General features: G+C 43.9%; 1 protein-coding gene across 1 annotated transcript; it reads right to left on the bottom strand.

Annotated features, from left to right (window-relative positions):
- Positions 1–5,714: 5,714 nt before the first annotated feature.
- LOC146697045 (uncharacterized) lies at positions 5,715–13,256 on the bottom strand. The gene is made up of 2 exons (XM_085474231.1): positions 13,197–13,256; positions 5,715–8,415 (listed from the first exon to the last, which is right to left on the bottom strand). Exon 2 carries the CDS (start codon positions 7,818–7,820, stop codon positions 5,715–5,717), a length of 2,106 nt encoding a protein of 701 aa, XP_085330357.1. The 5' UTR covers positions 7,821–8,415; positions 13,197–13,256.
- Between the last annotated feature and the right edge of the window lie 1,781 nt (positions 13,257–15,037).

The following is a 15,037-nucleotide window of genomic DNA, read 5'->3' as shown; positions in this document are numbered from 1 at the left end:
TAGATCGCAGCGAGAGAGGAAAAAAAACGACTAACATACACTGATCCACTAAACATCAAGAGTTGGGAGTTCGCCTTGTAATCGGAAGGTTGCCGGTTTGAGCCCCGGCTTGGACAGTCTCAGTTGTTGTGTCCTTGGGCAAGACACTTCACCCGTTGCCTACTGGTGGTGGTCAGAGGGCCCGGTGGCGCCAGTGTCCGGCAGCCTCGCCTCTGTCAGTGCGCCCCAGGGTGGCTGTGGCTACAATGTAGCTTGCCATCACCAGTGTGTGAATGTGTGTGTGAATGGGTGGATGACTGGATATGTAAAGCGCTTTGGGGTCCTTAGGGACTAGTAAAGCGCTATATAAATACAGGCCATTTACCATTTACCATTTAAACATCAACCAGAGACAAGTGAACACCTGATCCCTAAAGGTATGAGCTTGGTGCACATTGCTTTAAAGACGCTACATTCTGGATGAACATTCTCAGGTGTGCCGACAATGGAAATCTTCACCTGTAGAATAAGTCTTTAAACTTGTGTGTCATCTTTTAGGGTCTTCCGTCGGAGAAAATACAAGAGACAAGATCCCTTTATGAACCCTCACACACAGCAAAGTAAGGACCACCACTAAATTTTAACATTATTTAAAATGAGAGAAGAAGATTCTGTTATCAAACTGTAAACTCACCTGTGGTTCTCTCTTTGCAGACAAAACAAGACTTTTAAAGACCATCACCGCTTTCTTACTGCTGCCCCTTCTGACTTTTGGTGAGTGACTCAGAACTTTCTGTCAGACAATCCTTCCTAACACACAAGTAAAACCTGGCCCATTTGTCCTCACATCCACCCCTAACCTCTCTACTTCGTGTCTCTTAGGAATTGTGAGCTGCACAATTTTCACCAAAAGTAAACAAGAAGTGTCGTCTCTGAGGCAACAGATGACAGAGGTTCATCCTGTGGCAGACACTCTGCCAAATTTCACCTCAGAATCTCAAGGTACGGATCTTCATCTGTATCGACATTATTTATACATGAATGTACACAAAGAACACAAATAATTTGTCTGTGATTTGTGTGAATTCAGGAGCCATGATCCTAATCGACGTCTCCTCGTGGACATACTTGCCTAGAGAGAACTCTGCAAAGTGGTGGTTGTGCAAATTTATGCAGTGGGTGGACCCCACCAGGGCCAAGAGGAGAGTAATCCAAGTAAGAATGACATAGTTTGCACAGCAAGATTTAAATTGATATAACATGGAGAAAAAGTTTACATTTATGAACTCTGGGCAGCGTGATAATTAATTTTCTTTCCTCAGGAATATTTGCCTGTGCCTGCAGGGAACTGCTGGCCCCTGGCAGGTCAGAGTGGGGTTGTAATCATCTCACTGTTCCACCCAGTCTCCATCACTGCTTTGACACTGGGACATCTCCCAAAACACCAGTCGCCTGATGGAACCAACAAAATTAATTGGCATAAATCAGAGGCGATGCCAGTTTCCCCAAGCTTGTAGTCTAACCTAATATTGGGGATATTATGGCTAACAGTATGGGAACATTGTCACTGTCTTTTTCTTTCTTTTAGATGGAGGAAACAGTTGCGGTTGACACGTAACGTAATTTCTTAGTAAACCTTTGTGTTTGCAGCATTCAGGCCATACTTACTGTGATTGCAGCTTAAAACACAAGACTAACGTACACTGATCCACGGATATTGAATAAACATCAACCAGAGACAAGTGAACACCTGATACCTAAGGTTATGAGCTTGGCGCACATTGCTTTAAAAACTTATTGCAGCAGCAGAGATTCAAAGATTTGTTTAAATGCTGAATGATTCTAAGTAGAGAAAGTATACAGCTTTTAATAATAAATTTTAAACTTTTCATAGTGATGAATACATTTCCTGTTTAAAGAGTCAATCACTGATCATTTTCTGTCTTTCTGCCATTTTGCAGTGATGGTATTAAGAAGCCTACGCCTGCAGGAGTCAGGCTATTAGGTTGCTGGACTTCCGGGAATGGAGTAACACGTGTCTCTAAAGGCTCCTGCCAACTGAGTTTCAAAAATAGTTGGGTTTTTTTTTTCAACCCTACCTACAAAGTCTTTGTGCTACAGCGGAAGTTAGTCTTATACATACTTATACATTGTATTATAACTTTATTTGAGAAGAAATGGCATCCAACCTAAGAAAATAAAAGCACAGGAGGAGTGGTGACTAGGCCCGGTGCAATCTCAGGCGAGAGTTCGAGGACTGCCCAAGGGCAGCGTCCAGCTCTACGGACGCTGAGGAACAAATTCAACAGGGCGACACACGCGATGTGGATACTACTGCTCTAAAATTGGAGCTTCTTCAATCCATTAAAGAGGACATTAGTACAGTGTTAAAAGAAGAAAACAGAAATGCATTGAAAGAAGATTTTGACAATATTAGGGCTGATGTGCAAGGAATGAGAAATGAGATCGCTGACAACATGCCGGCGACGCGCGTCGAAACTGATGGAGCAAAGGCCATGGTGAAAGAAGTTGAGGATGGGCTGTCAATGTGGACCGATGAGGTGACCACACTGCAATCTACAGTAGAGAGTATGAAGAAGGAGCTGTCTTACTTGAAAGATAAATGTGTTGACATAGAAGGCAGGATACGAAGAGCAAACATCCGTATCATAGGGATCCCGGAGGTCCCGGTCTCAAGCTCCTCCACAGCCGTATCCGTGCTACTATGTGAAGTGCTGGGTATGGATAAAGAAGTTATTGTCGACCGCTCACACAGGAGCCCTATCCCGAGAAATTCAGGTGGTAACCCGTGCACCGCCATAGCCAAGCTTCACTATTACCAGGATTGTGTGGAAATTCTACGATGTGCCAGGGCCCAAGCTCTGCTTAAGTTTAACAGACAATCTATTGCAATATTCCTGGATTTTACATCCTCAGTAGCCCGGGCTTGGGCTGCATATAAAAGAGGTTCATAAGCTTCTTCATAAACAGGAAGGTGTCCGTTTTGGGATTATGTTCCCGGCGTGACTTCGTATCAAGCACAACGGGGAAGAGAAAGAGTTCCTGGATGCGGCGAAGGCAATGTCAAAGAACATATTATTAGTGCTTGAACAGGCTTCGCCTGGTATCCTACATGGGAGCACGGTTGGTGGTATCAGTCATTGCTGCGTATGCGTGATTCTGTTTATCACAGCGTCCACGTTATGATAAAGAGTTTGGAGTAGGGCTGGGCGATATGGCCCAAAATTCATATCTCAATGTTCTTTAGCTGGATGGCGATATACGATATATATCTCGATATTTTTTTTTAAAGCCATGAAGTAAGAACAAAAAGAGAGTTCTTAGTCAAAGCTGTGTCCCAGATCTCACACAAGCACTTTTATTAACATACAGCGTAGATGTACATGAAAAACTTGCTCAGAAATAAATCAGCATTTATTAAATAATAATGCTCCATAAATAAAATAAAACAATGTTGTTTTTGTGCATAACAAAAAGCTCACAATTGTGCAGTCAAAATGTAAACTAAAAAGAAGCTGAGCATAATGACAAAGACAGACAGATTTCGCAAGTGCTCTGTTCCCAAGTTCTACCGCGTGACTGACAGCCCTGAGTTTGAAATCTGCTTCATAACCATGTCTCTTAGCAGGTGCCATTTGTGGTCCTTATACACACACAATACGGTAATATTACGTTGAAGCACAGTACGTATCACTCCGCGTGGCTCCTGACTACTGCAGCCGTAATGCTCCGACAATCCATCAAGTGGCGCGGCATCGTAGCGTACTAAAGTCGTACTAAAACATTTTTTGACAGGTTTCTGAGCGCCGTGTACCTCATACATTTGGTCCACGGTCAGTAAGCATGACCAGATTCATACATAAGGCGCACTGTCGATTTTTGAGAAAATGAAAGGATTTTAGTGCGTGCTTATAGTCCGAAAAATATCGTATACAAGTTTTGTAAGGTGGTTTGTTTCAGGGCAGGAGGCTGGGAGACTTCACGCAGTTTCACACACTCTTCATTTTGCACTTTATGGCCCTGTTGTAAATGGTGAAAATACTAGTAGTGCTAGCTATATAGCATGAACGTGTTAGCGAGCTAACTGCTAGTGCTAACACTAACCGCAATGCTAACCGCTAATGCTAACCGTATTTTTTATTTTTTTGTACATTTTATTTTTTATTATGCATGTCTTATGCCTGGTGGTGCAGCAGGGATGTCCAAATTCAGGCTGCATCCTCCGAAAACCGGGTAGGCTGGAAGTGAGCGACTGTGAAATTGGACGGTCTAGCCTTCAGAATTACGTCACAAGCTCTCTTGGTGGAGTGAAACTCAGCCATCTGCTCCTAGCTATCCAAAATATGACCATATGCTGCCGTAAATTCTTGACCATCTCACACTTCTGTTTAATCAGTTTTCTGTTTGATGTTTATTCAACTGTGTGAAAACCCAGAGTAATCCTCCTGAGGGATTAATAAAGTTATATTTAATCTAATCTACTAACTTCAATCTCAGCCAAACTGATTTACTCACGAACAAATAAAACACTGAAAAAAGTGAAGGATACAAAAAAAACAACAACAGCAATAGAATAATATTAAACACAAAGTGAACCCGTCTTCCTTCATTAAATAGGTTCTTTTAGATGTTAAGGAGGAATTGACTTAACCAGGCTGGCGGAGAATGAAGACAACCGGACACCTGCGGCAGATGGGGAATCAGTGAACTTTTATTGAGACAGAGACAACCTCTCAACACAGCTCACATCAGGAGATTCCTAAGATTTGCTGTGAGGATAGGTATATATTCTCTAAAACTTACAGGAGGGGGTTGTGAGGAAAGTGCTGCATTAGCAGAAAAACAACTCCATAAAAGGAAATCGGCCTTGGGTGTTCTAGTCTCTTCGCTTGCAGATATCTTGCACCTGCAGGATGAGGCGATCGCTTCTTATCGCTCTCAAGGCCAAAGTCGTGAGCACATTTTTATTACACAGTTGCACAGTAACTTTAAAGCTGAACAATATTTAAAGCTGAATAATGTTTGATCAGATTATATTTTCTTCAAATCCCCCTTTTGACCCATCTTAAATGGGTCAACACACAAAAATAAGTAACATTCAAAGGAACACAGAGACGTGTCGAAGCCTGGCTCGAAAAACTCCTCGGGTCTTATCATTTGTCTTTATCTGTCATTGCAGATGAGGAGAAAAGAGTCCAGGCACCACCCTGCCCAGGGGTCGGCTGCAAGCAGTCTCGGTTCCCGACGAAAGCAGTAACAGCTGTCCTGCACACAAGGATACAACGAGTCAGTGCAACCAGGGTAGAGACACAAAATTAACAGTTCCTGTAACTCAGCAACCAAAAAGCATAAGTAATGATAAAAATGTGGAGAGTACAGAGTATACTATAATAATGAGAGATATAAACGTGAAAATGTGAAAGAATAAATCAACCGTAAAATAAACCCAGAACGGTAACTGCTAAGGACATTCAAAAGTGAATATGGTAAAACGTGAGGAAGGGGTGTGGAAAAAAAAACAATTTATATCCAGTGGTGGGAGTACACATTCGCTCAGGCTTAAGTCCGGAGACCCTGAGAACATCGCTTAACCCTCACAACCCGACCAGACACAGTTCAACCAGATATATCCTTCAAGAGGAAGTGGGTGAGGGAAACAATTAATAACAAGCCTAATACAAAACACCACAGAGAAACAACCATTCTAGAAGCATTTAAACAAGAGAAAGACGATAATGTTCGTCACCCTCACGATCAGAGTTTTCATCATCCGTTGGCGAGGAGGTGGGAAGTCGACTAGCCAATAAAGGCATCTGCCGGGCGAGATCCTTATCCTCAGGAGTGAGAGCTGTAACAATCAGTCTCTGGAAGAGGGATCGAATGCATGGAATACAACAGCAACCGCAGGTGACTAGGACAGCAACAAAAACTGAGATGGAAACTAGGATGGAAGCTACAAGGGCCTTATATTTGCCAAACATGTTAAGCCAAGAGTCCCACAGGGCAGTATCAACGCCCGAGTGTTCCTTCATTTTAACAGTAAGAGCTGTGAGACCAGTAATAGCTTTAGTGAGGGAACCATCAGGAGCTGTGTTATTGGGGATATAGGTACAGCACTCCTGACCAAAAAGGCTGCAGACTCCGCCTCTTTCTGCGAGGAGAAAATCCGTTGCGACCCTGTTTTGGAAAGCCATTAGGGAAGTGGCAGATAACTGTGCATGCACAGCTTCAAAACCATCTCGAGTGTAATTAGCTAACAGTTGCACATTAAAGTGAATGTAGTTAATTCTGTCTACATTCGCATTTATTTCAACCATCCAAAGTATCGAGGCCCATCCTGCTTTAACCTGGTCTCGCAGTTTATATTCATCGGGGACCCCACGGGGTATACCTACAGCATCAATATAGGTTGGATTATGAGCTGAACCTGGGATTAGAGAACGTTTAGAGCGGCGTTCAGAGGAGGATGGGAGGCCAACTTCGTGTACTTCTATAGAGAGATCTACTGGAGTGACTAAAACAGGTAAAATAAGAGTTATGAGAGCGCAAAGACCTGACGCATCCCGAGGGAAACCATCATATAACTTGTTATTGCCACACCACCACCACAAATCAGCCCTAGCCGTAGGTCGGAAGTTTGGTTTCATAACCGTCATCTCAGTGCACCAAGAAGAGTTCAAGCTACCTAGTTTTACTGCATTGCCAGTCAGGTTAATACAAGTGAAATTGTTCACAGCTACATCTGAAGAAAAGAAAGGTGGTTTATTAGAGACCGAGCGTTGAGTTTTAGGAAAGTGGTTTTCCAGATATGAGCAATGACCTCGTTTTGTATTGTTCATAAGATGCAGGAGGCATGCACTATTGACTGGCGCCGGTACAACTCTTAAAGTGGGGCGGGCTCCCATACATACTATGCAGTCGGAAGCCGTCTTGTCAGCAGCTTGTTCAGCTAGTAGTAACCAGTTGTTTGTTGCTCCAGAAATACCGGTTAGAATTTGGAAGAGGTCATCTTTAGACATTTTATTTGTGTCTACAATGCGTATTCGGCCGTTTCTCCCCCCGTTTGTATATGTCACCGGAGGGCCATTAAAGGTGGGGTTATCATCTTTAACTACAGAGCTTGGAGCTGCACCAACGCTAGGGCATATTTCCATTTGCCAATACAGGGCGGTGCGATCAGTCCAAGGGGCAAGTATAAATTGTTGACAGGAGGTCAAGGCCAGATCCTTTAGGGTAAAAATTAAGCCTGAAAGATCCGGTTTTTTTGCTATTCTGAGCATATTTTGGTTTCTCCAGTGCAAAGCCTGACCCCTAGAGTGCTTGGACCAATCGAGGTCCGTTTCTGACACTAAACTGGACCACTTCCACTGATGCCAACCTCCCAGGGTTATATACCACACTGAGGAGGAGAGATGTACTGCAAGGTTAAAAAGATCCCCCCCTTGGTCTTTGGTGACGGGAGTGACTGGGAAGCTAGCGAAATCTATTTCGACTACCCAACTTTTATTGTTGGGGACACAGAGAGTAATCATTCTAGTCTTACTTGGGGTACAGGAGGTAACCGTGTCTCGTTTCTTTCTAACTGGATCGGGCGTGGGCAAAACTGGAGAGGAAGTGGTGGGCAAGACCCTAGGGGCTACATTTGTCAGATTGGGACTGTCAGAAGGGGGCGAAGCTTTTGAACTTGAAGGTGTCAGAAGTGTCGGGGGCCCTTCACAGATCAGGATTATGCCAATGGGAATGAGACCCAGGGCCAGGAAGCAAACAAAGACGCAACATCTTTGCCTGCCTGTCATTTCAGGGGGAAAGGGCCAAGACATGTTTACTTAGCTTGGATGTCTTCTAATAGAGGATGATGGGGCACAGAAAGGTGGTCCAGTTCCCCCCACCTCGCCAAGGGCGTGTTCTAGGAGTTAAAGAGCAACAAAAAGTATCAGTGACACAACTTTAAATGAGCTCTCAGCGGTTAAAACTATTGCAATGTAAAATGTAAATCTTAAAAACTCAAGCCAATATAAAAGCAAAGTCATAAAAGATGTTAAAAATAGAAAAATAAAAATGTTTAGTTCAGTATGAAGAACACCCCCTTTTGTAACCAGCCGGCTTGTAGGTTGAGTTTTGGCTCCCTCAAGTGGTTGGTGATGCTGTTGCAGCTCCTTCTGACAGGTCCTTCTGCACTTCTCTCAAGGTTCTTCCTGGTTCGGTGGCAGCAGCGCACTGTGTGTAATGAAACCAGGTGTCACCTTTCCCTTCGAGCCTGACAGCGTGGGAGGTCCGCTCTGTTATGCGGTAAGGGCCTGTCCAGCGAGGCTCAGCCCACTTTCTCTTTGTGACTTTCAGGAGGACGTAGTCCATTCCAGGTGTAGCCGCCTCTTTCAGCTCTTGCTGGTTTCTTTCAGCGACCTGTGAGGAATACTGGGCAACAAAACTGCGGAGCATGTTATAATATGTCCTCGGATCGAGGTCTGAATCAGCTTCATCCGACATTAACAGGCGAGAGGAGGGGCCAGGAAAAGGCCTGCCATGCTCCAACTCAAATGGAGTGTAACCAGAGGTTTGATTTACTGAGCATCTTATGGACATTAATGCAAGAGGCAATGCCTTAACCCAATCTAATTTGGTCTGTGCACAGATTTTAGCCAATTTAGTTTTTAGAGTTTGATTCATTCTTTCCACTTTCCCCTGGGATTGGGGGTGGTAAACTGAGCCAAACTTATGTTTCAAACCTAATGCGGCTTCAACCCTCTGCAGATCGTGGTTCCTGAAATGTGAACCATTGTCCGACCTTATGACCTCGGGAAACCCATGCTGTGGTATATAATGATTAATCAGACACTTCACCACAGTTCTACTGTTTTCACTTGCTGTCGGCCAGGCTTCTGGCCAACCTGAAAATGCATCCACAGCCACCAGCAGGTACCTGTAACTACCTACTCTGTCCACCATGTCTGTGTAATCAATGATTATTTCTTTCCCTGGGCAAAGTGGGATGGGGAAGTACCCTGCTATTGGCTTGAAGGCGGGCTTGATTCCAAATTGGTTGCACTCCTTACAGGTTTTAACCATGTATTTTGTCATGTCTTTTAGATAAGGGTGCCACCAGGCGGCTAAGTTCCTCATCATTTGTGCAGGTCCCACATGCCCCACTCCATGTGCCTCTTCCATTGCTGTCTGTCTGACCCCTGGCGGTAGAATGGGCCTTCCATCTGGGCCACGCCAAACATCTGTGTTTGTGGCCCCTCTTGTTACCCATAATGATTTTTCCTGGGGGCTGGCTTTGTCCTGTAACTCTCTGATTGTGGCTAGGCCTAGTTGTATGGGTGGTCTTTCTGGAGGGGGTGTGGCTTCTGGGTCCATTACCATAATCAGGGAGGGTAAGTAACCAGCTGTCTGCTTAGCTACTAAGTCGGCCTGTTTGTTACCTAATGCCACTAAGTCCAATCCGGCACTGTGTCCTTTGCATTTTACCACTGCCACCTTAACAGGTAACAACAGTGCTTCCGCTAATTCCCTCATTTCTATCTCATGTTTAATAGGCTTTCCGCTGGCTGTCAAAAAACCAGCTCTTAGCCACTGCTTGAGCTCCACATGCACTGCTCCCACAGCATAAGCTGAATCACTGTATATATTCACTTTCTGTCCCTTTCCCATCCTTAAGGCTTCAATCACCGCTCTCAGTTCAGCTCTCTGTGCAGACTGTTGTCCTGTCAACTGCTCTGCTTTCACTGTTTTCCATCTCATGTCTGTCTGTTCCACTATTGCCCATGCAGCCTTCAACATTCCACTTTCAGTTCTGAAACAACATCCATCTGTGAACCAATCTTTTTCTGCATCCATTAGAGGTTCTGCCTGCAAATCTGGCCTGATTTTCTCCTGTACCTGCACAACCTCTTCACACATATGTGGTTCCCCTGATCCCATGTGATCAGCCATGTTTATGCCTTCATGTGAGTAGGTGATGTGTGGTGCTTCCAAAATGGTACTGAGGCGTCTCTGCCTGAGTGAAGTGAGTGTGAAGGCCTGTGAGGAGACGTAGGCCACCACACTGTGTGGTGTCAAAATTTTTAGTGGGTGGTTCATCACTATGTGTGCTGTTTTCTGAATGATTTTTGCAAGTCCAGAAACGTGTTGTGTGCACGGTGGGTGGCGTTTTTCAGTGTTGTCAAGCATTACGCTTACATATGTCAACACTTTTCTCTCTCCCCCTTTTTTCTGGAACAGGATACCATTGATATGGGTTCCAGTTCCAGAAACATCAAGATGAAAAGGCAAAGCATAATCTGGCACAGCAAGGTCAGAGGCGACAGAAAGCTGTTGTTTTAACTTTATAAACGCCTGTTCTGTTTCTGTAGTCCATGAGAGGGGAGCAGAGAGGTTTCTCATGCCTTGTTCATTTACCAAAACGCGCAAAGGGGAAGTAAGGCCAACATAGTCTGGGACATAGGTCCTGCTGTAACCAGTCAGGCCCAAAAATGACAACATGTCTTTTACAGTTAGAGGTTTTGGATGGTGCAAAATGGAGTTCCTGTGTTCTGGGGACAAGGAAATACCGGACTGTGAGACCATGCGGCCTAGAAAAGAAACCTGTTTTCTTGCAATCTGTAGTTTGTTTTTGCTCACTTTAAAACCTGTGTTGGCCAGGTGGTGAAGTACCACTCTTGTGGCCTCCAAACAGATGTCAGCCGTGGGGGCAGACAGCAAAAGGTCATCCACATATTGTATTAACATACAGTCAGATGGTAGTGGGCTGGTTTGTAAAAGTTCTTTCAAACACTGATTAAACAGTCCTGGGGAGAGGGCAAATCCCTGTGGTAAGCGAGTGTAACGCCATTGTCGGCCTCTAAATGTAAATGAGAAAATGTCACGCAGTGACTCACGAAGTGGGAGGCAGAAAAAGGCATTAGCCAAGTCAATGCAGGTGAACCAGGCATGAGATGGTGGGAGGTTGGTCAAGGCAACATAAGGATTAGGCACAGGCAAAGTAGGAGTGCCAAGTAAGGCATTAATCCTTCTCAAATCATGTGCCATTCTGAACTTCCCCGTGCCTTTTTTCTCAACGGGTAGGATGGGCGTGTTCCACTTAGAGCAGGAGGGCTCCAAGACACCGGCAGTGACCAAACCAGAAATTGTTTCTGCAATCCCAGCCTCAGCCCCCGGTCTGTGTGGGTACTGAGGCTGCCACAAAGGGGTAGCAGATGACAGTTGAAAAGAGACTGGCTCCACATCAACTAAACCTACATCTGTGGGTCCAAGGGACCACAAACAATCTGGAAGAGAGTCGAGTAAAGGCGCAGCATCACAGTGGTCTGTGTGTTCTCTTCCATGTGACCCGCTGACCACTCCATGTTGCAGTGTTGAGGAATTAAAGCAATCATTTAAAATTTGGTATGTGTTGGTAGATGGAGAAAACAAAACCTGTGGGAGTTTTGTAGGTGTCCAGTCAGTGGCCGCAAGGGAACGTTTAACCATTCCACCCAGCTCCTTAGCCTGGTGTCCAGGATGTAAGGCCAGTGACACATGGGGAGCTGCCTCATCAGACATCATGTACCACTGTAATTGATCTGTTGTAAAAGTAACCGCTGCTGCCACTCCCTCCGGTGCCGCAAAAATGCACGACATGTTCAGAGACCAAGCCCGCCCCTCACACTGCTTTTGGAACATGTGCTGGTACCAGGTGGTGTCATGCCTGTCATAAAACAGTGTAACATGAGGTGGGTCAGGGGGAGGGACATAAGGATGTAGGAGTGAGAGCCACGGCCGCCATTGCTGAAAAGCAGTCCAAACTCCTGGTTCAGAATAGGGAGGTGGCTGAGACCTATTTTTCTTCATGTGTGGTTTTGCAGTTTCCCATAAACACACCCAGTGATTAAATTTAGCTTTGCGGCCTGCGTGCTTATCTGCTTCCTTTCTGTGTCTCACCCCGCTCATCACACCTGCACCTGCTGCTGCTGAGTTGGCTTCTTCCTCTTTCTCTTTTGCCTGCATAGCCTTATTCTGCCAAATTATTCCCCAGTTACCACTACTCCCCTCGTCCTTTCCCTTTTCTTTCATTAACCTTTCAGCTGTTTTCCTCAATGACTCTTTCTGCTTTTTTGCTTCTTTAGGCTGGTGTGTGGAGTTGATGACTGTCTCAACACATGTTAATTGTTCTCCCAATGTGCTAAGAATAACACCGGGACCCCAACCATCATCATTAGTTTCTCGATCTAATTCTCCATCCATTTTACTGTCAATGGAGGAGTGTTCTTTTATTGATTTTAAAGGAGAATTTGGGCCAGCTGGGTTTCTGCCTCTGTTAGGCACTAACAGCTGGGGCGCTGCTTTAAAGGTGAGTCAGCACTGAAATATCCCTTCAGGTGTTACCAAGCTTCTACCAAACCGGAGTCTGGCGGGTAACCTTGCCTAGAGCTTCCTGATAGGGGTGCTAGTTGGTTGTCACCTTGTTCACACGTCTCATTCACACTTCATACATTACCTGCAGTCACTCATTACCCTCCTTATGTATGTAATAAATGTGTAAAAAAAATGCTATGTGTGGTGTATTATTTTAACCAAAAGAGGAACCTAGTTCCTTTAATTGTGTAATCTGTGAACAACGGAGAACCAAACTGTCCTGCCCAGTGTTCCACAGCAAGCATTCAGCGTGTGTTTATGTGTGTTCAATATCAAACAGAACATCAAAACATTTAAAACACTAAAATCATCGGGGTTTTAAGAAGAGATCCGTTTTCTCCTATTGATCAAAGGGACCCCTCCTTTGGACTCCAACCAGTACTTCTCCTTTTTAAGTTTTAGAGGATCTTTTCTAATAAAGTCCTCTGGGCCTTCCTAACCCTTCTGTAGTTTAGAGAATATTACTAAAAAATATTCTCAAGGCCTTTAACCTTTTAATTTGTTTAGAAAGGCGTTACTAATAAACCCTTTCAAGGTCCCAGACCTGCACTGAGGTATGTATCCGACACCGGAGAGCAACCCGTCGGCTGCAACCGTGGTCAGACCTCAGTTCACTCTTATCTTTATTCACTTATTCACTTATTTCTTATTCACTTATCTCTTATTCACTTATTTCTTATTCACTTGTCTGATTCTCAACAAGCCTTAAGTAAGCCAGACAATTTTGGTTATGAATTACTAGGAGTTTGGACACTAAGTATTTTTATAATGTTCAATATAGCAGAAATAAAAGGTCTGCTTACCTTGTTTTTGTGTGCACACAGCTTTTGTCCAAACTCCGTTCACTCAGACCACGGCCGAAGTCCTCCCATCCGTTCCAGTTGGCCTGGAGCGGATCCTGTTCGTGACGCCAATTGAAGGATACAAAAAAAACAACAACAGCAATAGAATAATATTAAACACAAAGTGAACCCGTCTTCCTTCATTAAATAGGTTCTTTTAGATGTTAAGGAGGAATTGACTTAACCAGGCTGGCGGAGAATGAAGACAACCGGACACCTGCGGCAGATGGGGAATCAGTGAACTTTTATTGAGACAGAGACAACCTCTCAACACAGCTCACATCAGGAGATTCCTAAGATTTGCTGTGAGGATAGGTATATATTCTCTAAAACTTACAGGAGGGGGTTGTGAGGAAAGTGCTGCATTAGCAGAAAAACAACTCCATAAAAGGAAATCGGCCTTGGGTGTTCTAGTCTCTTCGCTTGCAGATATCTTGCACCTGCAGGATGAGGCGATCGCTTCTTATCGCTCTCAAGGCCAAAGTCGTGAGCACATTTTTATTACACAGTTGCACAGTAACTTTAAAGCTGAACAATATTTAAAGCTGAATAATGTTTGATCAGATTATATTTTCTTCAAAAGCCAAACAATAACATTTTTAAGTTATCTTAAGTGACTTATATATCATGTTAACCTGAGTAGTTAAAGACCGCGGGGGGTCTGAAAGCGATGTGCTGGGAGTCCGCTGCTCTCTCCGGCTCAGATATTTGAAGTTTACACAGCTACATTCTCACCTGAAAATATGTTAAAAGTTTATTTTAGGACCCAGAAAGAGTAATATTGAAACTAACTAGCTGCCGCCATTGTTGGAAACTGGAATTGGCTGGGCTGCGCTATGAAATCTGGGATATGGTTTTTTAATTTTGTTGTCGGGGTGGAAAATCGGGAGGAATTCGGCAGAATGGTGGCTCCAGGAGATTTTCGGGAGGGGCACTGAAATTCGTGATTCTCCCGGAAAAAGGGTTGGCATGTATGCTTAGAACAGATATAACGTTTCTTCAGGAAACGCATTTGCGTACCTCTGATCATTTCCGAATCCAGACTGGATGGGTAGGTCCGATATTTCACTCTGAATTTAACTCTAAAGCTCGGGGGACAGCAATCTTGATCAGTAAAACTCTACCATTTACAGCTACAACTGTAGAACTGTAGTTGTTATAGCTGTAGGGCATCTATATGGTTTTGCTTTGATGTTAGCAAATGTCTACACCGCTAATTGGGAAGATAATAGTTTTTTCACTAATGTCTTTGCATGGCTCCCCAATTTTCTTTTGGATAAAAAAACTTGTCCCTTTAGTTAAGAGTTTTTTTTTTTTTTGAAAGACATAATATTCCCTCCCTAGGAGAAGATGCAATCGTTAGTCTGGAGGAACCTATTTCTAATTTTGAAATTGAAATGGCATGCAGTCTGGAAAATGTCCCAGCCCCGACGGGTATCCATCTGATTTTTTACAAAAGGTTTTCTTCCCAATTGAATTCACTGTTAAAATCAACTTTTGAAGAGTCCTTCTTTTCACAATCCTTGCCTCCAATAATGCGTCAAGCAGTGATCTGTTTAATTCTAAAAAAGGAAAAAGACCATTTAGATTGTAGTTCATATCGTCCAATATCTTTGTTGAACAAGGACAGCAAGATTCTTGCTTATGTGTTGGCCCGTCGCTTAGAGAAGTATTTGTCCTCCATTATTTCACCAGACAAGACGGGCTTTCTTAAAAATAGGCTTTATTTTTTTAATATTAGATGTCTATTAAATATAATTTATACCCATGTTAAAGGTAATACATTGGAAACCGTAATTTCG

The sequence above is a fragment of the Copadichromis virginalis genome, linkage group LG12, assembly GCF_057382275.1.
Source record: "Copadichromis virginalis isolate Kocher_CV1m ecotype Utaka linkage group LG12, C_Virginalis_male_GT1.1, whole genome shotgun sequence".
NCBI classification, from domain to species: Eukaryota; Metazoa; Chordata; class Actinopteri; order Cichliformes; family Cichlidae; genus Copadichromis; species Copadichromis virginalis.
Note: the sequence above shows the minus strand (reverse complement) of the source record. Positions and strands in the feature narration are given on the sequence as shown.

Bases quoted from the DNA above. Each gene is read 5' to 3' on its own strand.
- LOC146697045 (XM_085474231.1), bottom strand. From the start codon at position 7,820: ATGTCTTGGCCCTTTCCCCCTGAAATGACAGGCAGGCAAAGATGTTGC.